This window comes from Aotus nancymaae, unplaced genomic scaffold (genome assembly GCF_030222135.1).
Source record: "Aotus nancymaae isolate 86718 unplaced genomic scaffold, 86718_ANA_hifiasm-v0.15.2.pri h1tg000090l, whole genome shotgun sequence".
NCBI lineage: Eukaryota > Metazoa > Chordata > Mammalia > Primates > Aotidae > Aotus > Aotus nancymaae.
The window spans coordinates 3,900,774-3,928,497 of NW_026988505.1; the positions used below are offsets into that span (position 1 = coordinate 3,900,774).

At 38.3% G+C, this 27,724-nt stretch overlaps 1 protein-coding gene across 1 annotated transcript in view; it reads left to right on the top strand.

Annotated features, from left to right (window-relative positions):
* Positions 1–27,724, top strand: part of CSMD1 (CUB and Sushi multiple domains 1) — a 2,129,340-nt gene that overhangs the window by 1,714,261 nt on the left and 387,355 nt on the right. The window contains exons 24-26 of the mRNA XM_064369795.1: positions 10,039–10,230; positions 10,701–10,827; positions 25,067–25,269. Coding sequence (XP_064225865.1) covers positions 10,039–10,230; positions 10,701–10,827; positions 25,067–25,269 — 522 coding nt within the window. The remainder of the gene's footprint in view (positions 1–10,038; positions 10,231–10,700; positions 10,828–25,066; positions 25,270–27,724) is intronic.

A 27,724-nucleotide genomic window follows, 5' to 3' on the forward strand; every position in this document is an offset into this window, starting at 1 on the left:
GCACATGGATTGGCTGTCTCTTCTGGAAATTTCTACGAGCCATAATGCAATTTAGCATTAAACAAGATCTATATGAAATAGGCCTATTGGGAAGAAGAAATTGTTTATGTGTACTCTGAGTCAATATTTGAAGGAAATGCTAAGTAATTGCTCATTCTTTTATATAAGTTCTTATTAATTTGAATATTTAGTAATTTAATATTGTAAAATGTAACAGATCTAAAGGAATAAAATGGCTCTAACTGAAAATAAAAATATGAAAGCATTTATCAAGAATTGAAGGAAAATGTTCTGCTTCTGTTGTAAATCTGTGCTGTTATTCATGTTCCTGGCTATGAAAATGTATTGAAAATATTTGTTGTCAGTTCATCATCCTCAAATTAAATTCATTGTGACCAAAATAACACTATTTGGTATTCCTAATGCTGAAGATGTCTGCATTGACGTTCACATATTATGTAAAATAATTTATGGAAATGTTTATTTCATTATGTAAATATGTCACCAAACATTTGCACATCGATATATAATGAAAGCTGATGGAATTCCCTCTTCAGAAAAGCAGTTTATGAAACTGTAGGTCCCATTTTAGGTTTGTTAAGTAATACTGAATCCATTCTGAAATTCCCCTAATTGCATATTTCTGGTTGAATCCTATTTTTAAATCCTCCCAAATTTTGCAAAATTCAGAAAGTGTTAAAATTTGAAAAGTATACATTTATTTTCACAATTTTGAAAATCAGTTCACTGATTTCTATGTAGACAACACAGTGAACTTTGTGTTTTTATAACACTTTGAAATCACCAGAAGCTTACTAATTTATTTGACTCAAAGATACTTACAGACACATTGTCTGGAATTAAGATCAGTATCAGTTAAATATAGTAACATGTGTACATTTCACTCTTTTTATTTTCACTGCCAGACTGGGGATACAGTAAACAATGCATGTTCTCTGTGCTTCCTCTGCCTTCACAGAGGTTCATTTCTAGACCAAATAATGAGATATTTGCATGGGGAAACTTGGAAGAATCAGACACACACAGAGCACCTGTCACTGTATACTTGTGGTAGAATTCACAGGAAATTCAGGGAAGAGGAAGAGCCTTCAGGAGGAATAGCCAGGGTAGGGTAGGACGGCTGTAGCCTTAAGGGAGCTTGATCTTAAAGGACCGGCAGGAGCTGGGCAATACTACAGCACAAAGGACCGTGAAACTGGGTGCAGAGGGCCTCAGCAGGTGCCAGGGTCCTTACAAGACTGGGACCAGGGTGAACTCTCGCCATGGTGTCTTGGCGACCATGTAGTCAGCAGCAACAGCAATCCTGTGTGCAGTGAGGGAGGCTTAGACTGAACACTGCAAGGCTAGAAAGCGAAGGATTCGATGTACCTGATGGTAGATGCGGGGAGCTTTGCAAGACATTGGTGGCTAGTTACACAGGAGCAGTGGAAAGAAGAGAGGTGAGGTGGAAGAGGCTGAGTTGTGGGTTTTTCTGATGAATTGGGAAATACAGTAGCAGTGCCTTTTTGGGAAGAGATGGAACTCACGGGCTTTGTTTACAAAGATGTTGGTTACATATTCTGTTTTGCTTTCTATCTGTATTTTGCTACTGAACCCTTTATGATCAGTGAGGTGCAAAAGTGTGAATGTCAGGGCACAAGTGTGCTGCAAGCAGGCCTCGTATCCAGGAAGCGGGGTGAGTGTGCACGCTGGTGCCGCAGCCAGCTGGCTTAGGTTATCAGTGCCTCAGGAATAAGCCCAGAGAGGACAGGCTGGCACCTGCCAGCCACATTTAGGCTGATGGATGGCAGTTACTCAGCAGAAATTCTTTCAAACAATGAGATATTGGAAAGGAGGAATGGCGCTCTGGTATCCTAACGCAGCGGTGGTCTAGCCGAGTCTGTCACTTCTCAGGAATTGATGACATGGCTCCATGGCTCAAGGTGGTGAATTCTTGCATATGGTGGGACAATTTGTTGTATTTATTAGTTGTAGAATAATAAAAATATCAGCCTCTGAGTTATAACAGCAGCAATAAATTTAGATATTGTTGATAATCCCTTATATTTATACAGATTTTACTTCTCTGAGGAGCCTCATGTGTTTTCATAAATCCTTTACTTTTTCTTGTAAAAATCTGTGCAGCATGGGGGAGCAAAGCAGTAAGCATTGCCCTTCACAGCTAAGGCTGGAGGGAGGGACAAGGCAGGGGAAGGGTGTGTGAAGGATGAGTCTGGGATAGAATTTGGGAAGAACTCAGTTGTGTCCCATTTTTTCTCATCCTCCATACTTCTCCAAACTAGTGCCAGGGCCACAGGCCCCAATGCTGACTACAGTCTCTCCCAGTGGGCTTCACCTCACTTCTCAGTTTCACTGCTTCCATTTGAGGTCCTAACATTGCCCCATGTGGACCTTGCCTTTCTCCTAGACTGACTCATTTCTTCCTTCCTTCCTTCCTTCCTTCCTTCCTCCCTCCCTTCCTTCCTTCGTTCCTCCCTTCCTCCCTCCCTCCCTTTCTTTCCTTCTCTTCCTTTCCTTCCTTCCCTTCCCTCCTTTCCTACTTCCCTCCTTCCTTCCCTTTTTCCCTCCTTCCTTCCTTCCTTCCTTCCTTCCTTCCTTCCTTCCTTCCTTCCTTCCTTCCTTCCCTTAACTCTCTCCACTTTCTACTCTCACCTCTCTGTCCTCTCTTTCTCTTTCTCTCTCACTACATCCACTGATACAGGCTCCTTTCCAGCACTGAATAAACAATTTACAGATTTTCCCGCTTGTCCTTTCTTTCTTCTCACTCATGTCCATGTTCCACTTTGCTTCTGATTATCTCTCTGAAGTAGAATATACCTGTGTCACTTTACTGTGCAGTCCTCTCTGTTGTTTTTCCCTATTGCATGCTGAATTGGTCTCCCCTGCTTGGCACTCCAGCCGGCCCCTTTCCAGTCTTTCCCGTGACCTTTCCTGTCTTCTCTTCAATCCCTGTCTCCATCACAATCGTCACACATTTAAACAGAAGCATCGGCAGATACAAGTGCTCCTGTAAGTTGTTCTTCCCAGCTGCCATGCGATGTGATGCCTTTTGCACCTGGACTGTTCTCCCTCTGAGTGGATGGCATCCAGGAGGACCCTAGACCTGTTCAAACCCTCTCTCCTGAAAGGCTCACCCAACCTGTCCAGCTACCAAGTTACTGGTTTCCTTCGTGGCTCTCAAAGGCAAACCATAGCATTCATCATGTTGTTTTATGAGTATTTATTTTACTATCTGTCATTTATTAGACAGGGGAAAATAAAAGCCCTGTTTTATTTTACTCTTCTCACCGTGCCCCCCAAAAAATCCTGACAGATTTGAAAACAAATGCTTCTTTTAACAGCTCATTATTTTTCTTAATTTTTATTGGGAAGTAATGATTGTATGTATTCATGGGCTCACTGTGATGTTACAATACATATAATAATGTATAGTTAGTACCTAATCATAAGTTCTTACCACCTTGTATAAGTTAGAACAACATTGGCCAACTGGATGTATTTAAAGATGAATTTAGAGTGAAATTATTTCAGTTCATCCATGTAGATGCCTGATCCTGGTCTTGCTCCAAGTTCTCCCACTCTGAGTTTTAAATATCCTCAGCACAAAACATACGTGCATCGTGGTAAAAATCAGTGTTATTTCTCTGACACTTCTCAGAATTGATATTAACTATTTGAACTACTGGAAGCTCTGCATAAGATCAGAGTATGGCCAGCATTAAATTCACTTTGAATTAATGTAATATATTTAGAATTAGTGTTTCAAGATCAGCTCATGAAATTCTTAGGTATAATTAACTTGCTTTATGATTCCTTAATAATTTGCTTAATAAAAAATAAGATAGTTCCAAAAACATAGATAATGAGTTTGGTTATCTGATTTTCATTCTGAACATTTACAGGCTTTTTGGTGTTTTATCTTAAGCTCAGAAGTTTACATTTCTGTTTAAACATTGTCAACGTCCTGTTTACTGTTGCTATTTTTAGAAATTGTGAAATATCTTACCATGGGGTTGGTCACGTAATTACAAAATAATAGCACCAAAAACATAATATATGGGGAAAATTAAATAAATTAATTGAAAATAGTAGCTAACAAAATAACTCAATTTGAAACCAATAGCATCTGTAACTTAAAAAACCATTGATGTATAATTTAAAAGATAGTTTAAAAATTAAACACACACACACACACGCACACACACACTTCATCTAGAATTTTATTCTTAAAAAAAGAGATACGCATTGTAAAACATGGATCAATCAAATATTTCAGGAAATTCATTATTAATGAACTTTCCTTCTCAAGCAAACTACAAAAAATAAGTTTAAGCAATAACCTTTGAAACTCTCTTTCTATTCAGATGACTGCAAATAGAGTTAATAAAAAGCAATCTCAAGTTTTTAATGTAGTTCTTCTTTACACTGAAGAAAACAGTGTGAAAACATGGTTCTTTTTTTTTTCTTTACATGACAGTCTTTCTTAGATTAGTAAAGAGATTTTTCCCCAAAAAGTACATTATCCAAATTGAAATGTGTTAGATAAAGTTAAGAGGTACTACATCTCTGTAAATACTTCAAGCTTTTTTCAGTTGCTCATGAGAGAATATATCAGAGATTCAAAAATGACCAGTATTCCTTTTCTTTAATTATGTTTTCAGAGGTCACCTGAGCATGAAAGTACTTTCTAAAGAGTTGCTTAGATTGAAGCTAAAAAGCATCATGTTACTATGAGCTCATTGTTCAGTCTGATGTATAAAATGGATTAAGTCTAGAGCTGATTCTCTTGATACACAGGTACTTTATTTGGAAGATAAGAACTGGTCCAAATACTTGAAAGTTAAAAGCAAGTCTCTTAAAACTCTAATAATGTGTTAGACTTAGAAGACACATTGGGTTTAATTCTCAAAAATATTGACTGGGTAATTACTGCAAAATATATGGAGAAGTAATTTTCATCAGCCGGATGTTTGGAGCTTATTTTAACTAGAACATTTTGTTCATAGCATTTTTTTCTGTGTTTATGACTTAAGACGAAATCACGAGAAAACAGAAAGAAATAGAATTACTAAATAGACTCAAACTTTGATTGTATTAATAGTGTTTTGACTCAAAGAACTTGATTTAGACTTTTTTACAGTTTCTAGAGCATAAAGACAATACAGAACCAGTAGCTGTACCCTGATTTATGTCAGGCTAGTGGCTTCAAGATAGAAATGATTTACCTTTTCTATATGTTTTGTTATTACTCTTCAGCAGGCTTAAAATTGATCAGTCAAAAGTCCCTTAAATTCACATTAAAATGGAAATATCTCTTTTTAGAGGAATATTTTTGTAGAATTAAATATAATCTCTTTTAAACAACTTGAGATTTCTTAAAACATGGAAACATTCTCTTCTACAACAGTGCAGAATCAACATCGTAGAATTTTATGTTGTCCTTTCAGAATTCTTCTATTACGTCAACTAATTTTTCCAATATTTTAAAACAGTGTTGACGTTTTTAGGAGACAGTGATTATATACTAGTCTTTAAACACACAGCAAATGAAGCTCAGTTGAAATGTATCTCATACAATTTGCAGAGAGAGAAACAGCAGGCTAGGCTGTATCTTAATGAATGTGGGTAAAGTAAGGGTCCAAGGGTCAAAGTGTCTGAAGCGCCAGATCAGAGTCTAACTGCCTTTGAGATCCCCAGATATGCTGGCATTCTATGGTGCTAAGGACACAGTTTAACGGTGGAGGCAGCACTCTTCATGGTGCAAGAAACAGGAAGTAGAAGCTTCAGGTTTCTAGGGATCTTTCTCCATTCCTTGAAGATATTGAGGGGTGTGATTCCAATGCTACTTCCCAGTGTAAAAGCCTATGACTCTCCCTGCAACTATGTGTAAACCATCAAATCCTGCCAGGAGCTTTAAGAGAACAAAGCTCTCTTCAGTCTACCGAAAACTGGAAAACTGAATTCTAGAATGGCCAAATACTTTCAATTTTCTGACAGGGAAGAGTAATATATTTCATAAAAAGACAGTGGGTAAGCCTAGAGGTTTCAGGTGTTTAGCAATCAGGTGTGGAACTTTTTGCAAAATAATAAATGTCATAATGCTGTCAAGGTCTTAGAGATCTTTTGCAAAAACAAGAGAAGGCATCAGAAGAAAAAGGAGACAGCTGGTCATATAAAGAGAAACTATCCTGCCATAAATAACTTAGCTTAATTCATCTGCATGACAAGATGTAGCTTAAGCAGTAAAAAACAATAAAAACAACTTTTGAGATTGAATGATAGAAAAAACACTAAAACAGATATTTCCATAACAAAATCCAATCCAAATGAAGTTTATTAGACGTTTTAATGAATATATCTTTTTTTCTTTGCTTGTTTTGTAATGTTTCTTTCTTTCTCCAAAAAAAAAAAAAAAAAAAAAAAAAAAAAAGGTTTTAATGGAAGTTTTGGGGCAGAGGAAAACATTTCTTCAAAGTAATCTTAAAATAAGAATATTTTTGGATTTTAGAACTTTGTTAAGGTTTTTGATTGAAGTGTTTAAAAGCCATTAATTCTGAACATAGAGGTATATTCTGGATAACTCCAAATTAATATCTATCAACTACCTGTAGAGCTTCTGACCATAAACTATTGAAACAGTTTGTAAGTCCCATAGGAAAATCAATGTCATTACTTTATCAACATAACCATATGTCTCCAGTAAAGAAATTTTTTTTTATGACAAACTCTTTTGTACAATCAGGACATAATTTATTGTCAAAATGACCACAGAAAGCTCACAACTTATGATGGTTAAACTTACAATTTTTCAACTTTATAATGATGAAAAAGCAATACGCATTCAGTAGAAACTATACTTTGAGAACCCACGCAACCTTCTGTTTTTCGTTTCCTGTACAGTGTTCAATACTAGCACAAATCATCATAAATCATCTAGCACAAAGCCTATTTTATAAGAAAGTGTTTACTGCTCACTGATTACAGGCTCATGCTTATAATTCCAGCACTTTGGGAGACTGAGGCAGGTAGATCACTTGAGGTCAGGAGTTTGAGTCCAGCCTGGCCAACAAGGTGAAACCTCATCTCTACTAACAATACAAAAATTAGCCAGGTTTGGTGGCATATGTCTGTAATCCCAGCTACTCGGGAGGCTGAGGCAGGAGAATCAGTGGAACCCAGGAGGCGTAGGTTGCAGTGAGCCAAGTTCATGCCACTGCATTCCAGCCTGGGCAACAGAGTGAGACTCCATCTTAAAAAAAAAAAAAAAAAGAAAAGAAAATGTTGACTATCTCATGTCAACATTCATTGTTTGTTATTAGTAGTGGGGAGGACTATCTCGTGTCAACACTTTCTTATAAAATAGGCTTTGTGCTAGATGATTTTGCCCAACTCAAAGCCAAGAGGTAAGGCCACAACTCTAGGCCAACTCTAGATGATTCTGCCCAACTCTAGTCACATTTATGGTAGGCTAGGTGAATTTAAGACATTTGCAAAGTTAGGTATATTACACAATTTTCTGCTTAGGATAGTTTCCACTCTTGATGGGTTTGTTGATGTTAACCCCATTTGTTAAGTTCAGCAGCCTCTCTAGTCACCTTGACCACTTCTTAGTGCAGGCTTCCATCATCCCCAGCAGATGTGTTTGTGTTTCAAAGCTTAATTTAGAAGCATTACATAGAATATTCCAACTCTTCCCACATTCTGAGTCTGACGCCAGACTTCATGACCAGCAGGCAAGTCTACATAATGCCAGGCACACATGCAGTTTTTAAACTTTAATAAATCAGTGAGTTATTTTAATGTTATTAATAGCCAGCTTTAATAATCCCATCCTGGACTTCAGTCAGTTTCCCTTTCAGAATATGTATTCATCCAACAAGCATTTTTATAAACTTTAAAAGAAAATCTAGATTTCTCGTGCACCTTGAAGAATGAGAAGCTCAGGTGACAGTGGATGTAGCTTGTTAAGGTCGACACCTCCTGGGTGCTGTGTGCGGAATCCCACCGTCCCCTGGGCCCACTGCCTTTCACAGCTTCCTTCATGGACAGGACCTGTGTGCTCTGTTAGCATGGGTAACCCTCACCCCTCAAAGAGACTTTTAAATTTTCCCAGGATCCTGTTCCTGTGGTACTGATAATAGAGATAGATGTTGAACTCTTTTGTTTTATATTTTTTTACACCCCGATTTTCTGTGCCTAATGGATATTTCCAATTCTATGTTCCAATGGCATTTGATACGCAGCATGCCTAATGTAAATTCCAGATAGTGCAACATTTTGGAAGATGGTTTGTTATTAGTAGTGAGGTGTACTCCAGGTGTGTCCAGGGAGAATCATCACCCCCAACAAGTCATTCTGCCTCTCGTTTGCTGGTGGTCATCCCCAGTCTTGGACAGGACTGCTTTCTAAAGAACTGTTAAGATGTTGTCACTTCCAAACCCCCAAACCCAGTAACACACACTACAACAATAACAACAATAAAGACTCTTGCTTCTTTTTTTTTTTTTCTCTCTGTAAAAACAGAAGTGAGCCCTGAATAACCTGTAATAATCATGGATTTTGTCATACATGATGGGAAAGTTGAATGTCTTCCTTTCTGACCTGTTTTCTTGGCATTATGCAGGTAGATGAAGGTCATCAAATATTTGAATGATTCTGAAACTGGAGATGATTGAAACCTTCTCCCTAATTCCTACCTCCTCTTTGTGGATGTTTGGGACATTCCTTTGGTTTGCACCAAAATCGATATACTCTTCTGCTCCTGAATTCCGGGCATCTTGGATTAAAATTATTGATGTCTCTTAAACAGATCAGAGTTATTGTAAAAATAATAACGTTATAGTTGGTAAAGAGTGACTCTTTATAGAAGGAAACCTTATGGAAGGAAATTTTCTTAGCCCCTGAGTGTAAAGGATCAAACACGTACTCTTTCTTCTATACAAAGTTGCAAATCTCAATCTTGATTATTCAGACATCAGCAGGGTAAAATTATATTGTGAATTTAAGAATATGTTTTCTCAATGGAAGGCATCTCAGACTCCAAGTTGACAGGAGGACTTAGCAAAAGTCACACATTCATTTTAAAATTTAATTTCTTTTTGAGAAAAGGAAGCATTCAAAGTTAAGTGGAAATAGAAGTAAACAGACCATGTGGCCTTTCAAGTTTCCAGCTCTCCTTCTTACAATTGTCAAAATTTGCATCATGATATGAAGAGAAATATGTTACTGTAAGACTGTCTACACAGATGGCCTTAAAATATTGCCTCACGTAAAAGCAATATACAGCTCTCAGTACTGCAGAAGCTAAATCTTCATTTCCGTCATCTATTTCTGTGAGTTTAAGAGCTTATTTTGATGAGGTCATTATAATGATTCATTTCTGGAGTTTCTGTTATATGTAGATTTCCTCAAGAGCCTCGTAACCATGCACCACCAGGAGTGTAGTCTGCTGTAATTCAGGAGCCCCCAGTTTTCTGTGGGCAGGAACAACTTTTTCTTTTCCCATGAAGTTGAAATCTTGGAGTTTGGAGGAAGCTGTCGGGAACATGGCACCTCTTGAGGATGGGATAGAATAAGTGCCAGCTATCAGGATTCTGCAGTGCACCCTGGCGGTGCCCATGGGTGGCTGCTTTTCCTTGGAGGTCTGGGTTGTGACAGAGAGGGGCATAAAGGCAGCAGAGCAACCCATTCATAAGAGGGCATTGGGGCTCACCAGAGAATCCAGTGTGCAGACTGCAGGCTTGGACTGACAGATGAAGTTGTGGAACTCTTTGGAAAACAAGAGCTTGTAAATAGGGAAGAACAAATAAGGTGATCGAACCTTGCGAAATCACAAATGGGTAACAAATAGCCCCAATACAGACCCCATCTTTCTTTTCCCCTTTGTAAATTCACAATCTCCTTTTTTCTCCCTACCCTTTAAGGAGCTTTAGCAACCTTGTTTATTTTGTCTCTGTTTTAAGGCAAAGGTACATCCTGTCTTGAGTTCTGTTCATTCCTTCCCTTCCTCTCTTGCAGGTTTTGATCTGGTAAAATGTGAGGATCCAGGCATCCCTAACTATGGCTATAGGATCCGTGATGAAGGCCACTTTACTGACACTGTAGTTCTGTACAGTTGCAACCCAGGGTATGCCATGCACGGCAGCAACACCCTGACCTGTTTGAGTGGAGACAGGAGAGTGTGGGACAAACCGCTACCTTCGTGCATAGGTGAGTGCGGAAGCCGGTCAGACTATTGTGCAAAAACCAGGCCTCGGGGTACTTGCACCATGTCGTTTTGACTTCCTTTATTAGAAAAGAGGAGGAATTTAATCACACTTTCCAGTGTGAGTTTTATGTATTCTGAGATTTTCATGTGTCTGTGGGTGTGTGTTTTCAGGTATGAAAGACAGATTTTCTAGTTTTCTTTTATGGAGACTCTAGGTACAGTGTTATTATTAAAATTATCACATGAGTATCTTATTGCTTTATGCTCTCAACTTTAATTGCATGGAGGATAAAGACTCTACAGAGTTAATGATGTGGAAGGAGTAAAGAAATGATCAGGAGCTATAGATGATGGTGATTCTTTTTCTCTATGTATATAATGCAGACATAATGGCTCTGGTTTTGAAAAATAGCTAAATAGAAACGTGTGGTGCCTGAAGTTTAATGTTCCCATCTCTCTGTGTCTTCTGCAGCCGAATGTGGTGGTCAAATCCACGCAGCCACATCAGGACGAATATTGTCCCCTGGCTATCCAGCTCCTTATGACAACAACCTCCACTGCACCTGGGTTATAGAGGCAGACCCGGGAAAGACCATTAGGTACTTGTTTTATTTTGGTTTCAGTGATTTGAGGAAAGAAATATGCCTTCTATTCCTTTAGCAGAGATAGCAGTACACCAAATATCCATGGTTAAAGTTTTTGAACTAAAGAAGAAAAGGTAAAGCTGTAGCTAAATGTTTTACTGGCTCACTTGCTTACTTTGCTATTCCCTTGAAACCGTTCATTAAGTCCTATATAATAAAGACAAAATGAGAGGGTATCAGTTAGCTTCTGCTGCCTAACAAACTATACCCAAAATTTAGTAGCTGAAAGAACATTATGACTTTGTGTGTTACCTGGGTTGTTCTGATCTGGGTGAGTTTGACTGGGGATGAGTGGTCCAAGATGACCTTCCTTAAGTGTGAGGGCCTCAGCTGGGATGGTTAGAAAGGCAGGAGCCCCTCTCTACTAGATTTCTGCTCCTGTGGCAGGCTGGTCAGGGTGGGAAGGTTGTAGCAGCACTGGATGACAGACTTCAAACTTCTGCTTGCATTATACTTGCTAAGGTACCCTTTGTCAAAGCAAGTCTCATGGGCTAGTCCAGACTCAAGTTATGAAGAAATAGACTGTACTGCTCCTTTAATAGGAAGAGAAGCAAAGTCATATTTTAAAAGGGCTTGTGTACATGAATGGGAACAATGTGTGCCATTTGCAATATACCAAAGTAACTTTGAGGTACACCAAGGAAGTGCTCTAATCTAAAGTAACACATATAAAAGAAAATCACTGCAGATTTCAGAAAATGGTGCAAACATTTAAGCAGAAAGTGTTCAGTTCCAATAGTGAGTTCTACATTATTATGGTGAGTTATTTAAACCAACAAAAAGTAATATTTTTAAAGTAAGCGCTCTTTAATATTTTTAAAGCAGTCAGAAATCTATCTCAAAAGCCATACCACATAAGGCAAAAGGTAATTTTAAAATAAGTTCTTTATTTTTAGTTTTTATTGAAAATGAAGAGGACACATAGTCCCTAACAATATTTCTTAAAATTTCTTTTTCCTTCAATTAAGCTTTCTGTTTCACTGTTGTTGTTATTAATTCTTTGTACAAAATTTGCTTTCGAGAAACTCTGACCTCCAGTAGCTTTAATCTGCATGTCTCAGGTGTCTCTACTCCTTCCTCGTGCCATTGTGCCCAACAAAGACTAAATGAATCTGCCCAGCTGCTTCAGCTCCTCCTTCACATACGTGAAGCTGAAAAACAGCAGAAGGTCAAAGTCAGGCTGGGCATGGTGGCTCATACCACTTGTAATCCTAGCACTTTGGGAGGCCGAAGTAGGTGGATCACTTGAGATCAGGAGTTTGAGACCAGCCTGGCCAACATGGTGAAACCCCGTCTCTACTACAAATATTAAACTTATCTGGGCATGGTGGCACGTGTCTGTAATCCCAGCTATTCAGGAGGCTGAGGCAGGAGAATTGCTTGAAGTTGTGGGGTGGAGGTTTCAGTGAGGTGAGATCATGCCACTTCACACTAACCTGAGTGAAAGAGTAAAACTCTGTCTCAAAATCAAAAAAAAAGTCAAAGAAGCGTCTTTCTGGGGAAGTGGAAGAATGAAAAATATTCATAAACAAATGATTTATGTCCTTTTTCACAAAAGCCACCCTATCAAGCTTAGTAATGTATATTACATAGATATCATAGACATTTCACTACAACTCTATAACTTAACAAAAATAAGATGGGATGAAGTGGAGTGAGGGAAATGCATATTCTGGTAGATGATACTATTTTTGTGCATCTGACATCTAATGTCTTTGAAATTCTTGTGTTTCACTGTTTATTTGGTCACATTAACAACTTGGGAGTGAGTTGAACTTATACAAGCTATTAGCACTTGTAAACCCTATGTAAGAAAGAGTCTCACTACATAAAAGGAGCAAGAAGAAAAATTAAATAATATCTAGAATGCAAATATCTTAGGGTGTTGTTTCTGCTGCTGTGATAGAATATTACAGATTGGGTAATTTATAAAGAACAATTTATTTGCCTAACAGTTCTGGAGGCTGGGAAGTCCGAGGGCATGACACTGGGATGTGGTGAGTCCACATGGTGAGAGCATCACACAGCGAGGAAGTATACTAGAGACAGAGAGAGGAATTGGGGCCAAGCTTGCCCTTTCATCAGGAGCTCACTCCCAGTATAGCTAACCCACTCCCGTGAAAACAGCATTCATCCCTGCATGAGGGCCCAGCCCTTATGACCTCATCACCTCTCAAAGGCTCCCACTTTAAATATGGCTACAATGGCAATTAAATTTCAACATGAGTTTTGGTGGAGATGCTCAAGCCATAGGACATACTATTTTATAATAATTCATTTTAAAATTAGTGTGGTCCTTAATCAAGACAAATGATTAATTTGATGATTATTGATCTGTTGGGACAACAATAAGGTATATCAGAGTAACAGGATTTAATATTTCACATTCCTCATGAAAGTCAATAAAGGCATGTTTCTATGGAAATAAATAGGCCAGGCATAGTGGCTCACACCTGTCATCCCAGCACTTTGGGATGATAAAGCAGGATGACTTGAGCCCATTTGGGCAAGGCTGCAGTGAGCTATGATCACACCACTGCAGTCTTAAGTAAATAAATAAATTAAATATTAGTTCTTAACTTTGAATTCACAAATACTAGATTTGAGTCATGTAAAAACCACTCCACTGGCTTTGATTTTGAAAAGTTGTGGAAATCATCTATGATAATGGAATGACTTTATATTAAAAAAATTATTTTCTTTTAGAAGGATTGGAAATTTTTGTTTTCCTTACAAGTTCCTTTATGGTTTACTTTTCTGGAATTAGAGTGAGCGCTGCCTTTCTCTAAATGCAAATCAAATGATGGATTCACTCTTTGTAGGTGAATCTCATACTTTGTTTATATTTTAATGAGAAAAGAGAAAATAAGTTAATAAAAAATGAATTTAAAATGTGCAGTTTTTATAGCATAAACTGACTAACATATAATAATTAAAATTCTAGAAAAGTTCATTGCATACAGCAATGAGTTTTTCTGGAGAAATTTTCTTCTTATACATATCTTTTAATATGAGGGTATACACTATCAAATTTATAAATATGTCTATTTAAAGCATAAACTTCTTCTAATAAGGAAGTTAAGAGGGTAGCATTAGTGTTTATTATTAATTTCCTCAAATGACATTCAACTTAATCCCAAAATGCTTTCAATGATTGTACCACTCTTCATTAAAAATATAAATGCAATTTTTAGTAAGGCAATCTGGAAAAATCATAATTAGTACGTAAATTGTACTAAGACTTAGAAAAATGGTGTCTGGTGTTAGCCTTGATATTAGCTGGCATGTTTAAGTCTTATTTGTTTCAATAGTGACATAGTCAATATTACCTACAATGTTAACTTGAAAATGGGGAATACATCAGTCATATAAACGAGAACCCAGGGATTAATGCAGCTGTTTAAAATACCTTAATATAAATATAATCATTACTGTGCATTTATACTGTGATTTCTTAGTGTAAATATTTTCACTCTCTGGGGATGAATAAACAGCAGGATCTTTGAAAATACGAAAAGGCTGGTTTCAATATTTTAGGCCAATTATCACAGGACTATATGGATTTCATTGAGGCCTAGAGCAATTTCTGCTTATATAGTGCAATTCTTCCTTGTTTGAGGTAATAAAACACCCCAAAATAGTTATTGTTATGGGGAACTTGGATCTGGAAGAATTTATAATTTTAACATATATGCTATAAAGCATTTATCTAAGCCAAATTTAATTAAAAGTCTAATCGCAAGACACTGTAGTCAGTTTAGCCCCATAGAAAGTTATATGGTAATATTTCTCTAAGAGATCCAGCATATTTCATTGCCAAGCAGAGCCATGATTTATATAATAGAAGTAACAGCATTATAAACTTCAGCTAGCAGCATTAAAGGCTATGTTTTACATAACCATATGTGTACATTGTTCCTAAGATTTAATTGCTTTTCTGCCAGTGTAATTGTCCGGAAAGCTCACTTTGAATATATTTCTGTTCCTAATTGTTAGCAGGAAATTGCATTTGGTAGTATAGTTGAAGGGAATTATTTTTAATAAGCTCACATAGTATGAAAAACATCGGAGGCATATCAAAAATGTATCAAGGTTGTCAAAAGCATTTCTATGCAGACATTTAGAAAAAGTAACATGTGGTTTGATGACCCCAGTGTTCTGCCTGCTGTCCTGCCCTGAATTTTCTTCCTGGCATCAGGTTGTAGAGAGATTAAAATCTGCACTGGAGATCTAGGAATATTAATCCATTTCTGATCAACCTTCCAGATCCCGGTAGGAAATATACTCATGAGGAAAACTAGACATTTATCTCCAGTATCCACGTCCAGCCTCTGTATGTAAACCACAAGTGGGTGCATTTTCCATATGTAACAGACAGGTATGGGGCCAGTCAGGAATCAAAGCATATCCAGTTTCTCCATTCCTATCAAGATCACTATAGACTCTTCCCTTATTTTTTATAGATAATGCAAAGAAACAACAGGTTAAGTGAATTTCAGCCAGGAAATAAAAAAAAGAGCTGTAGAGTTCTACGGTTTTTCCCTATGCCTCTATTCCAGACCCCCTTAACCTGGGGCTCTGGGAGCAGCTGCTGGTCATGGGTCACTTGGGAGATCCTGAGTCAGAGGGAAGAAATCTGCAAGCCCCTCATTTTGCAAAGTTCTGACACAGTTTCAGTTGCCACAGTTTGGTTAAATAACACCAGCTGCCAATCACACCACTCACATTTCAGTTGCCATGATACATAAACTGTGAGGAAGTACATGAAGGACATACTCTGAGCTCTTCTGTACCCAAATCACTGTATGGATAGCAAGGCACATCCTCATCACTGGTGACAGATCACATGTCCTCTTTCAGTGTCTGCTGGTGACTGCTCACAGGGTGCCTGCTATTCAGTGCATGCACAGACAGCAAAGAGAGTAGTTGTGTTGTCTTCTTTGCTCCCAGTGATCAGTGCACTTCATGTCTTACAAAATTGGATTTTCCAAAGGAGAAATTGCCCAGAAAAGATGAACATGCAGTGATGAAATGAAAAGTGATTATTATGGGAAGTTAAACTCCAATCACACATAAATGGAAGTACAGGAGAAATAGCTGAGATGGGAACACTGCCATTGCTATGGAGAAAGACCTTAGATAGGCAGCCAGGGAAACTCAGCCAAGGAGGATGCAGGAATGTAAGGGAGGAAATTGGCTGTGATGAGAACAATGGAGACGTCCCAGAAACAAGTGACTCCAGGAAAAAATATTAAAGAAACTTCTAGAGATGTTTCAGGATCGGAAAAGCACAAAAGATAAAATTGTGGAAGCTGATCCAAACTTCCTTGACTTCTCTCCTCAGAGCTCATCATGTGTTCCCACCTCCTAACATTTCATCATTATTTCATCATCATTGTCATCATTCCCTATTTGTGTTAATGTCTCCCTCTAAGGGATGGGAGATTTAATCTTTAGTGTTATCTTCTGTTGCTTATTTTTCCTTTCTCAATATCCAATAATTTTCCACCTAAAACAACATAGGACTGTATATCTCATGGAATTCTTTTGATAAATTACATGAGTTTTCTTCAGATTGGGCACTGAAAAAAAAAATGCATGGAATCCGATACCAAAGTCCTGTCGTTTCTCCATTTCTTTATGTTTCCTTTCTTCTTCTTATCCACCATTACCAATTCCCATGACTTTACTGTTACCTTAATCTTCTCTCAACTGGCCTTCCCGAATCCATCCTTTACCCTCTCCATTCTCTCAAACATCCCCACTGTACATTGACAAGTACCAGCTCCTTACCCAGAACCAAAATACCCTCTAGAACTTGGCTATGCCTTTACGCATGTATCTTTGGCTGCTCATGGATACTTTATACTTCGGCACAAAGAAACCTTGACTGATCTCTGACCACAGCCTGTGCTACTGTGGCGCTCTCTTTTTACACACACTCTTGAGTTTCTCCCCATTGACTCATCTCCAGTTTCTTCCCATCTCTTAGGACCCATTTAAAATGTCAACATCAAAAATTCGTTTTTATTATCCCATCTAGAATTATCCTATGTCCTTTCCTATGCTCGTCATTTCTCTCCATCAGTTACCTACCTTCTGTACTTATTATCTATGTTAATATCATATCCACATGTCAAGACCTCCCTGGCAAGCTTCACTAGCTCCCACACTCCTGTGATCTCCATGTCTCATTCAGACCACATTTGAGACCTCCCAAACACTCCTCCCTGCCCACTACCCAGCTCCTTTGCTGTGCAGACCCTCCTAACTCACCAGACCTCTTCACTGACCACCCTGCAAGGGCTGCCTTGCTCCCACTGTGCCCACTCCAAGCAATATGGTTTGTTTTCTTTATTTAAAAAGTTTATGTTTATGTCTATAAAATTAATGTCTATATTGAAATTTTGAAAAAAAATTTTAAAACACCCATGAAGAAATCATGCATTATTCCCCTATAGACATCAATGTTAACATGTTGGCAAACGTCTTACATGTCTTAATATATATTATGTGGTATAGACGTGCATCATTAAACATTGTCTCTCTTGTTTGTTGTTTCTTTCATTTTTTTTCTTTGAGACACAGTCTCACTCTGTTGCCCAGACTGGAGTGTGGTGGCATGATCTCAGCTCACTGCAACCTCAGCCTCCTGGGTTCAAGCAGTTCTCCTGCCTCAGTCTTCTGAGTAGCTGGGATTACAGGTGTGCGCCACCACATCCAGCTAATTTTTTTGTGTTTTTTAGTAGAGACGGGGTTTCACCATGTTGGCCGGCCTGATCTCAAACTCCTGACCTCAAATGATCTGCCCGCCTCGGCCTCCCAAAGTCCTGGGATTATAGGCATGAGCCACCATGCCTGGCCATTTCTAATTTTTCATCTTGTACATAATGATGTGACAAGTAGTCTTGTAAGTAAATCTTTGCCTATATTTATATAATTCCTTAGAATAAATGCCTAGTAAATTATTTGCTGGATCAAAGGGTGTGAACATCTTCATGTGTCTTAATACAAGTCTTTCTATAAAGCAGAGCTAATTATTTCACTCACTTATGCTTCGCATAAAAAAAAAACTACTTTGTTCACTCATTATATGCAGGATACTCTTTGGTGTGGTTTGTGGTTATTTATTTTCCTTTATTTTGAAATAATAAAGTGCTATAGGAAATAAAAACACCCTAAATGTAGTTTTCTGTAATCTTAGACACCAAAGAAAACTGCACTTGAAAAGGTGATATGCCTTTGTATAATTTTTTCTCTGCAAATATAAACATATAAAATTTGATTTGTTCGTTTATCTTTTTATTTAATTATTTTTTATGCCATGTTATTCTGAACATTTATTTTCAGTTAATAAACATGGTCAAATGTTTACATCCTAATTTGTAATTCTGCCTCATCCTAGTTAGTTATGGGATAGTATTCCATTGCCTGAATGTGCCATAACTTATTTAAACTATACCCTTTTGGAATATTCAGGTTGTTTTTAATTTTTTCGCTGTTATAAGTAATGCTACCAACCTCCCTGCATGTCACCGCCAGGGCACTTTTCATGATGAATTTCTAAAGCTGCACTTGTTATGTTTGCACATTTGAATTTTTATAGCCATTACCAAATTGCCTCTAAAAGGAGTAGATATACCACCAGCATTACATGGAAATGGGGCATCTCCCCATTCTCTCTGAAACTGGACAAAGGCTTTTTAATTGTTAACAATCTGACCAGAAAAAAAAATGTTATTCAAAACATTTTATTGGTTATTTTTTTTATAGCTTTCCTATGTTGACTTTTTTGACATGTGAATATATTTGGTTAGTGACTTCTCTTTGCACTTCACCTTCTACCTGCAATTCCTATTCTCTCCTTTCCCTGAATTTTTTTTCTGCTTTCTCTTGGCTGGACAAGAGCCTTCCCTGACTCCGTGAAGCAGAATTAGACCCATGTCCTTCTGTGCTGGGGGCGAACTTTTCTTATATCTGTCAGACCTTGGGACACTGTGCATTGGAGGGTGTGTGCTTCTCCTCACATGCCTGTATCTCGTATCACAGAGTTCCCTAGCGATGATACCTCATTTCACTCCATGTCTTAACTTCCTTTACCTAGTGGAATCGTGTCTGGCATTTTGACTTTCAGCAGTGTTTCATTTGAATAAAAAATGACTGATGTTTACCTACATTTAAACTTTGTTGTATCATGTTTTTTGTTGGAGTCATGAGACATTCTCCAAGAGGCAAAACTCCATGGTACCAGCATGCATGCTTGTTTGTTTGTGTAAGCTTCTCATTGGCATATAACATAAAAACTGCACAAATTATAAGTGCAGCTTGTTCACAGAAGAAACACCCCATGTAACCAGAGTCAGATGAAGAAAGGGAAAATTATCTGGACTCAGGAGAGGCCTTTGAGCTCTATTCAGATTATCTCTTCTCCAGGATAATCACATTCAGACTTGAGAAGAGTTTTGCTCAATTTGAATTTTATACAAAAGAGAATTGTTGGGCGCAGTGGCTCACGCCTGTAACTACAGCACTTTGGGAGGCCAAAGCAGGCCAATTACCTGAGGTCAGGAGTTCGAGACCAGCCTGGCTAACATTGTGAAACCCTGTTTCTACTAAAAATACAAAAATTAGCTGGGTATGATGGCACATGCCTATAATCCCAGCTACTCAGGAGGCTGAGGCAGAATCGCTTGAGCCCAGGTGACAGAAGTTGCAGTGAACCGAGATTGCTCCATTGCACTCCAGCCTGGCTGACAGAGCAAGACTCTGTCTCAAAAAAAAAAAAAAAAAAAAAGAGAACGAGAGATGGAATTGTACCGTGTGATTCATTTTGGGTCTGGCTTGATTTCCTCAGCCTTCATACCCATTGATACAGTTAGCTATTTCATGGTGTCAATATGATATAATTTATTTATCCATTCTGGGTGTTGATGGACATTTGGATTATTTTCATCCAGTTTGGAGTTAATGCAAACTGTGTTGCTTTGAATATGGTGAATGTATGTGTGCTTTTTCCATGGGCATATACCAAGGCCGGGAATTGCTGGGTGACGGTGAATCCTACCTTCAGCAATATTAGGTGCTGTCAGTTTTCCAGTGGTTATACTTATCCTCACTCCCTGAAAGGAGGTATATGAAAGAGTTTCAGGAACTTCACCTTCTAAACAACAAAGGGATTGATTGTTTTATCATTTCAGCCATTCTCCTGGATGTGTGATAGGTTTTTATTTGCATTTCCCCGATGACTGATCAAAGTAAATACTTTTTTATATGTTTAGTTACCTTTTAAATATCCTCTTTTATTAATCGCCAGTTGAAGTTTTTTGCCCATTTTTGTTTTCATGTTGGAATGATTTAGTAAACACAGGTTTTTAATTCCAATGAGTCATAATAATTTTTACTCATTTTTTTCCTTACGGTCAACAAATTTTTACACTGTATTTAAATGTATGCTATGCCAAATACTTTGTTAAGGTTGGCTTTAGTGATTTTGTGTCCAGATTGCTAGATCCTGCCTCCCCAAAGCTATAAAAATATTATCTTAGGTTTTTTTCCTAGAAAACTTATTTTACTGTTCATGTTTATGTCTCTATTCCACTGGGGACAGATTTTTGTATTTGGTATGGAGAGTAAAGTGTCATAAATTTTTGTCCGTAGTTAAGTTCAATTGACCGTTTGTTGAAAAGTGAATTATTTCTTTATTGCGCTATAGTACAAACTTAGTCATTAACTAGACAACTAGATCTATGTAGATACGTTTCCAAACTGGATTTCATTCCATTGATCTATTTGCCTATCTAGTTCAATGCCTTTCTAACTTAATTCCTGATTTACTTTATAACACATCTTGAGACCCAGTACCATAATCTAGCTTCGTTCTTCTTCATATAGATCACCATGACTGTACTTGACCCTCTGCATTTCCATATGAATTTCAGAAACACTTGTAATTTTTTACAAAATAAATTGCCTGGATTTTTATTGAAATCACATGATGTCACTAGATCATTCTGGGGAAAAGTGACATCTTTTGAAATCCTGAACTTTCTGGTTCCTGATGTTGTATACTTCTCCATTTATTTAGGTTTTGTATGATTTGTCTCAGTGATATTTTGCAGTATTCTGGGTGAAAGTTTTGCACAGTTTTGGTTAGAATTGTTTCCAGCTCTAGGATGCTTTCTGCCTAATGGGCAAACATATGTGACCAGGTAATTCAGAATCCATCGTCCTCTTCTCTTCTCCACCTAAGACCTTCAATGATTTCATCCAGTCCCATTGTTTATAAACAATTTCTTTGTTAAAGACACACATTTATTTTCTCCACCCTGACTTTCCCGTGAAACTCCAGACTCACATGAACAACTACCTACATATCCTCCATCTGTGTCTAATTGACAACTGAAACTCAACAGGTCTGAGACAGAATCTCTGAATTTCTCCATCCCATAAACGTACTGCACTGTTTCTAAGTTCAGTGGAAGACAATTCCATTTTTCTGGTTTCTCAGGCACAAACTTACAGAGTCAGTGCATCCTCACCTCACACATGGCTTTTCCAAGCCTGTTTTCTCTCACTTCAAAATGTATCCAGGACCTGACCAGTGTGCATGGGTGCCCCCACGCTCAGCTCATCTCAGCACATATGCCACTTTCTTGGATTACTCAAAACATTGACAGAGTATAATTTTCCCCCACAGCATGTTGTCAACAGAGCAAGCAGGGACCATTCTTTAACTTGTTGTTGAGGACTCACTAAAAATTCTGCATTGGCATATCATCCTTAAAACAGCCTACAAAGCCCTCTGTGCATAGGCACTTCTCTCTGCACCATCCCATTCACGACCCCTATTCTTCTCTGCTCTCAGCTCCTCTGTCCCAGTCCCCCTCTCTCTGCTCTGGCTGCACTGCCTCCTGGGTGTTCTCAGGTGCTGATGGTATGCCACCTACGTAGGGCTTTTGCTTGGCTGAACTCTTCCCTCACAGTGGACATTACAAACACCCTTAACTCCTTCAAGGTTCCACCCAAGTCTTCCCTCACCAAGATGGCTTACCCTATTTAATACTTCAGGCTTTTCCTTCCTCCCCTAAGAATTAGTATTCCCAATGATTCTTTTGCTGCTCTTTATTTCTTCAATTGTATTTACCACCTACTAACCTTCCATACTCTTCACTTATTTATTATGGATGCTGTGGATTGCCTGTCTCTTGCCTGTACAATATGAACTCCATGAAGGCAGGGCTCTGTGCAGTTGGCAAATGTTTGCAAAGTTCCTAGAAGTGCACTTAGTACATTTTTGGTGCTCAGTAAATGTTAAATTATTGAACTAAATATAAAAGGGAATGTCTTACAGATGCAAAATGATGATCAACTTTATGAGCGATCAGGAAAACGTAATGTAAATAAGATACCATTCCCCAACCATCAGATTTTCTGTTTGTACAACTCTTAGTCTGATGGTAATCAGGTATTGCTAAAAATGTGCTTAAACAAGGGCATTCATACATTATCCTGGACCAAATCAGTTAGAATCCCAAATGAGAGCAAGTTGGCAAGTCCACTTTGTGATGCCACCCTAGAACAATCCTTGGATCAGTACAACGGAATATCCACTGCAGTGCCATTGGCAAAATTAAAAAGCAGAAATGAACTGCCCTTTAGTAGAGAACTAAGAAAATAAAGCACTTACAGTTTTAAACTAAGTGAACAAAATTCTACATTTTTTAGTATAAAGGTCTCTCTCATAATACTGAGCATAAAAGCAATTGAAAGTGATACAAACACATACATTTCAAGTGACATGTAATATGTAACTACTTTTTTTTTTTCTTAGATGGAGTCTTGCTCTGTTATCCAGGCTGGAGTATAGTGACACAATCTTGGCTCACTGCAGCCTCTGCCTCCAGGGTTCAAGCAATTCTCCTGCCTCAGCCTCCCAAGTAGCTGGGACTACAGGCACATGCAACCATGCCCTGCTAATTCTTTTGTATTTTTAGTAGAGATGAGGTTTCACCATGTTAGCCAGAATGGTCTCGATCTCCTGACCTCGTATCTGCCCTCCTCGGTCTCCCAAAGAGCTGGGATTACGAGCGTGAGCCACTAGGCCCAGCCGTAACTATTCTTGAACACATTAGTATTATATATTGTTTAGGGATATATATATATATATATATATATGGATACACATATGTATAAAAAAGTGTGTATATATACATATTTATATATGTGTATGTATATATATATTTATATACACATATATGTATATGTATATACATATGTGTGTATATATATTTATATACATATTATAAATATATATTATATATGTATATATTATATATGTATATACACACATATGTATATACATACGTGTATGTATATGTATATATGTGTATATATGTGTGTATATGTGTGTATGGATATACATATATATGTGTATGTAAATATATATGCATGTATATGTCTGTGTATATGTGTATATACATATATATGTGTAATACATATATATTTACATATACATATACATACATACATATTTACATATACATATACACACATATATTTACATACATATATATGTATATACACATATACACAGACATATACATGCATATATATTTACATACACATATATATGTATATCCATACACACATATGAAGCTTATGAAAATATAAATGGGAATATTATATTACAACTTCACAATGTGTGATAAGAGAAAGAACCAATGATTTGGTGGAGTGGAGGCAAAAAATGGCTGCATGTATAAGATTTTATTGATAAAAAATTCTGAGCTGGGTGTGGCAGCTCATGCCTATAATACCAGCATTTTGGGAGGCTGAGGCATGTTGACACCTGAGGTCAAGAGTTCAAGACCAGCCTGGTCTACATGGTGAAATCCCATCTCTACTATAAATACTAAATAATAATAATAATAATAACTGGACACGACAGCTGATGCCTATAATCTGAGCTACTTGGGAGGCTGAGGCAGGAGTATCACTTGAACCCAGGAGGTGGAGGTTGCAGTGAGCCGAGATCATGCCACTGGACTACAGCCTGGGGGACAGAGAGAGACTTAGTCTCAAAAAAAACGTTCTGAAGCAAACAGGACAAAATGTTAGCATTGGTGGCAGTAGGAAAATAAAGGTGGACTATCTGTTGTGCTTTTCTCTATATTTAATAGTTTATCTACTATCCACTGTACTTTTCTCTATATTTAATGGCTTATCTCGATTATTTTAAAAATACACCATACATTCCATGCCTTACACAGGATGAGATAGGTGTTTTCTTTAAATATGTAATATGTACAAAACAAAGCAGTTGAGGTCTGTGGGTAGTTTTTTGTTTGTCGTCTACCATGAGTTTACCTCCCTTGCAGTCTATGTGCAATAAGCAGTAATAAAAAACTGTAAATCAGACCCATTCAGGACATACAAAAAGTTTTTTTGTGATTTAGCTGCATCCTTTTTACTTCAATGGCCATAAATAGGACTACATATATCCTGCTGCCTGTGAATGTAAGACCCTCCGGCATGGAGATTTTTAAATCATTCTGAAAAATACCTGAAAGTCTAACAGAAGTATTCTAAAATGTTATAAAGAAGAGAGTTTATATTACCCATTTTTGCCTTTGTGTTGGTATTTTAAATAATGACTTTTTAAATATAATTTTTAGAAACAAGTACAACACAAGAGCAGACCTTTCAGATATAGTAGAAAAGATTCTTCTGGCGTCATCTTGCTCTTTGCAAGCTTTTTTCTCCTGGTGTGGCTGCTACCACCTAGCGGAGCCCTTGATGAACAACACTGATGTGCACCAAACCTGACTTAGATCTCCTTCAAACACATCTATCAATGTCAAACTTATATTTGGTTTGTGTGCCGTAGAAGGCTTAAATTATAAAGAGATCTGGAGGTCTCAAAAGGAATCCTGTTATTCTAAAATGGATAGCTCAGCATCTAGCTCAGCTGTCTCTCTGCGTCCATGACAGACTGAGGTCCTGTGTGCTTTATCCTAATTTACACTCGTGAATTTACTTCTGTGAGCCACACTTTCCTCATCCTTCATTGTTAGACAATACCGAGACACATTTTGGTGGGGTTTTGTGAAGGCGAAAGAGCTTGCTTACGTTTACAGCTCTGTGGTCAGGACATGCTCGGGCGTGGGAAGTAGCGCTACTGTGTTCTCTCTTGCAGCCTCCATTTCATTGTTTTTGACACGGAGATGGCTCACGACATCCTCAAGGTCTGGGATGGGCCAGTGGACAGTGACATCCTGCTGAAGGAGTGGAGTGGCTCTGCCCTTCCGGAGGACATCCACAGCACCTTCAACTCACTCACCCTGCAGTTTGACAGCGACTTCTTCATCAGCAAGTCTGGCTTCTCCATCCAGTTCTCAAGTAGGTGGCACAGCTTCCTTCTTCTTTACCTTGACCTCAGAGTCTTGCCATGAACACAGCACTCCCTCCATTCATATTCTCCAGCGTCTTTTTACACAGTTGCAATTTGTTGAGCCTAATTCGAAGTTAGGAAAACACGTGTTGCAGAGGAGAAGCGTTCTCTTCCCCCATTGCCGGGTTCATGGTTGAGACCACGCTAACAGAAGCCAGGTTAACAAGCGAAAAGCATAACCATATTTATTTGATGTGCATTTTGCATGACACTGGAACCTTCAGAAATGGAGGCCAAGAGAAACAGAGAAAATCGTGTGTTTTAATGGACAGTCGTGCAGAAGTATGATTAGCGGATGAAAAAGTAGGATTTAGTGGTGATAAGCCAGGAGGAACTTAACAAGGCTTCTTGTGTCTCTATGTCATTCCTTTCCTCTGGGTCCTGGGAGTGCCCCTCTGGAATGAAGGTTTTATGACCTGCTTCTGAGGAAGGCCAGGGAATTATTCTATGGCCTGCTTCAGGGCAGAAGGACAAGCAGAGGCGGGACTGGCTTTCTTCCTTCTGCAGTTTCTTCAAAACTGCATATTTTGTAGTAATGTGTTCTGAACACGGTCAGTATCAAAGGAAAAATTCGTCTGAAATTTTGTTCGTTATAAGATCAGGGCAGGCAGTGGACCTACTTAGTTATATGGAAAAATATGTATGACTTTAAAGGTTTCAGTTAGTAAATTTCCAGACTTGAACGCAAGACAGACATGGGTCTCTGCATAAATGTTGAGTCTGTCTTCAGTGTTCCCCTAACCCAGCCCTGGTTCTAGGTTCCCTGCTTGCCCCCATCTGGCTCTTTATGTAATGAAGTCTCTGTGCAAACAACCTGCTAATCAAACACGCTTTGATTCTCTACTCGCAACTTCCCTTTTCAGAACAGTCCTTGAATTTTTTTCCCACCTTTGGGACAAAGTTTCAAGAAGCTAATATGACAGAGGAACCTCTGCTGAATTGCTAGTGGAAAACCACATTTGCACATGTGAACTAATATCTCCTAATGACAGTTCCCATCTTTGCGGTCTAGTCCATTTTTAATGAAAGGTTTCCAAAGAAGGAAGAAGTGGAAATATTTTGTGGCAGTTCAGCCTTTTAGTGCCCTTCAGGAGGCACCTGGAGAGATGCCATATAATTGGGCGCACACAAGGTTAGCCATCATCATAAAACAAGTGGAATTTGCACACAAACACATTCAGACTCAATTTATCTCTTGGCAGGTCACTGGCAAGTCATATTTAGGATTTACATAAGAAAATGAACTTAGGTCAATTTAATGCTTTAAAAGGTTGCTATTAAAATCAAAGTTATAGTCTGCACGATTTCTTACCTCTGGTTTCATGGTGCTCTGAAGCAGTGATTTGCAGACATGTGCCTGTGGAATAGTACTTGTGCATGATAAAATTTTCACTGGTCTTTCACAAAATTATGAAAGTAAGAGTGTTCCAGCTATCCTGCCTTGGGAAAAAAATTCCTTTTCTCCAAAATTATATCACTCTTGCTTTTTGTTGTGATATAAAGTCTTCTTAATCTTCTGAAATGGTGGCAGGAGCAGATGGTAGATTTGTGATTTATTGACCTTATTTGGCAAAACCAAAAAGTTGAGAAAGTTACGAGATGGTGTTCGTTTTCCTCTTTCCATTCTGTATTCTCTAGACTTTTTTTTCCCAACAGGTTTTATTTTTTTAGAGTAGTTTTGATGTCACAGTAAGATCGAGTGGAAGGCACAGAGTTCCCACGCTCCCTCTGTCCACTGCACAGCACATAGCCTCTTCCACTGTCAGTGGCCCCACAGAGTGGCCCATTTGTTGCAATAAATGAACCGGCATTGACCCATCATTATCAGCCGATAGCCACAATTTTCTCAGGGCTCACTTTTGGTGTTATGCATTCCATGGGTATATTAGTCCATTTCCATAGTGCTATAAAGAACTCCCTGAAGACGGGGTAATTTATCAAGAAAAGAAGTTCAGTTGACTCACAGCTCAGCAGGTTATACAGAAGGCATGGCTGGGGAGGCATCAGGAAACTTACAATCATGATGGAAGGGGAGGGGGAAGCAGGCACATCTTCCATAGCAGGAGAAGGGGAAAGAGAGTGAAGGGAGCAGGTGCTACATGCTTTTAAACAACCAGATCTCTTGAGAACTCTATCACAAGACAGCACTGTGGGATGGTGCTAAACAGTTATAAACCACCCTCATTATCCAGTCAGCCCTCCAGGCCCCACTTCCAGCACTGGAGATTATAATTCAGCATGGGTGGGGACACAGATCCAAGCCACATCAATGAGTCTGGACAAATGTATCTGCAATGACAGCATCACATAGAGTACTTTCCCTGCCCTAACAGTCCCCTGTGTTCTGCCGATTCATCCCGCCCTTCCTCCTCATTCCTGGCAATCACTCTTTTCACTGTCTGC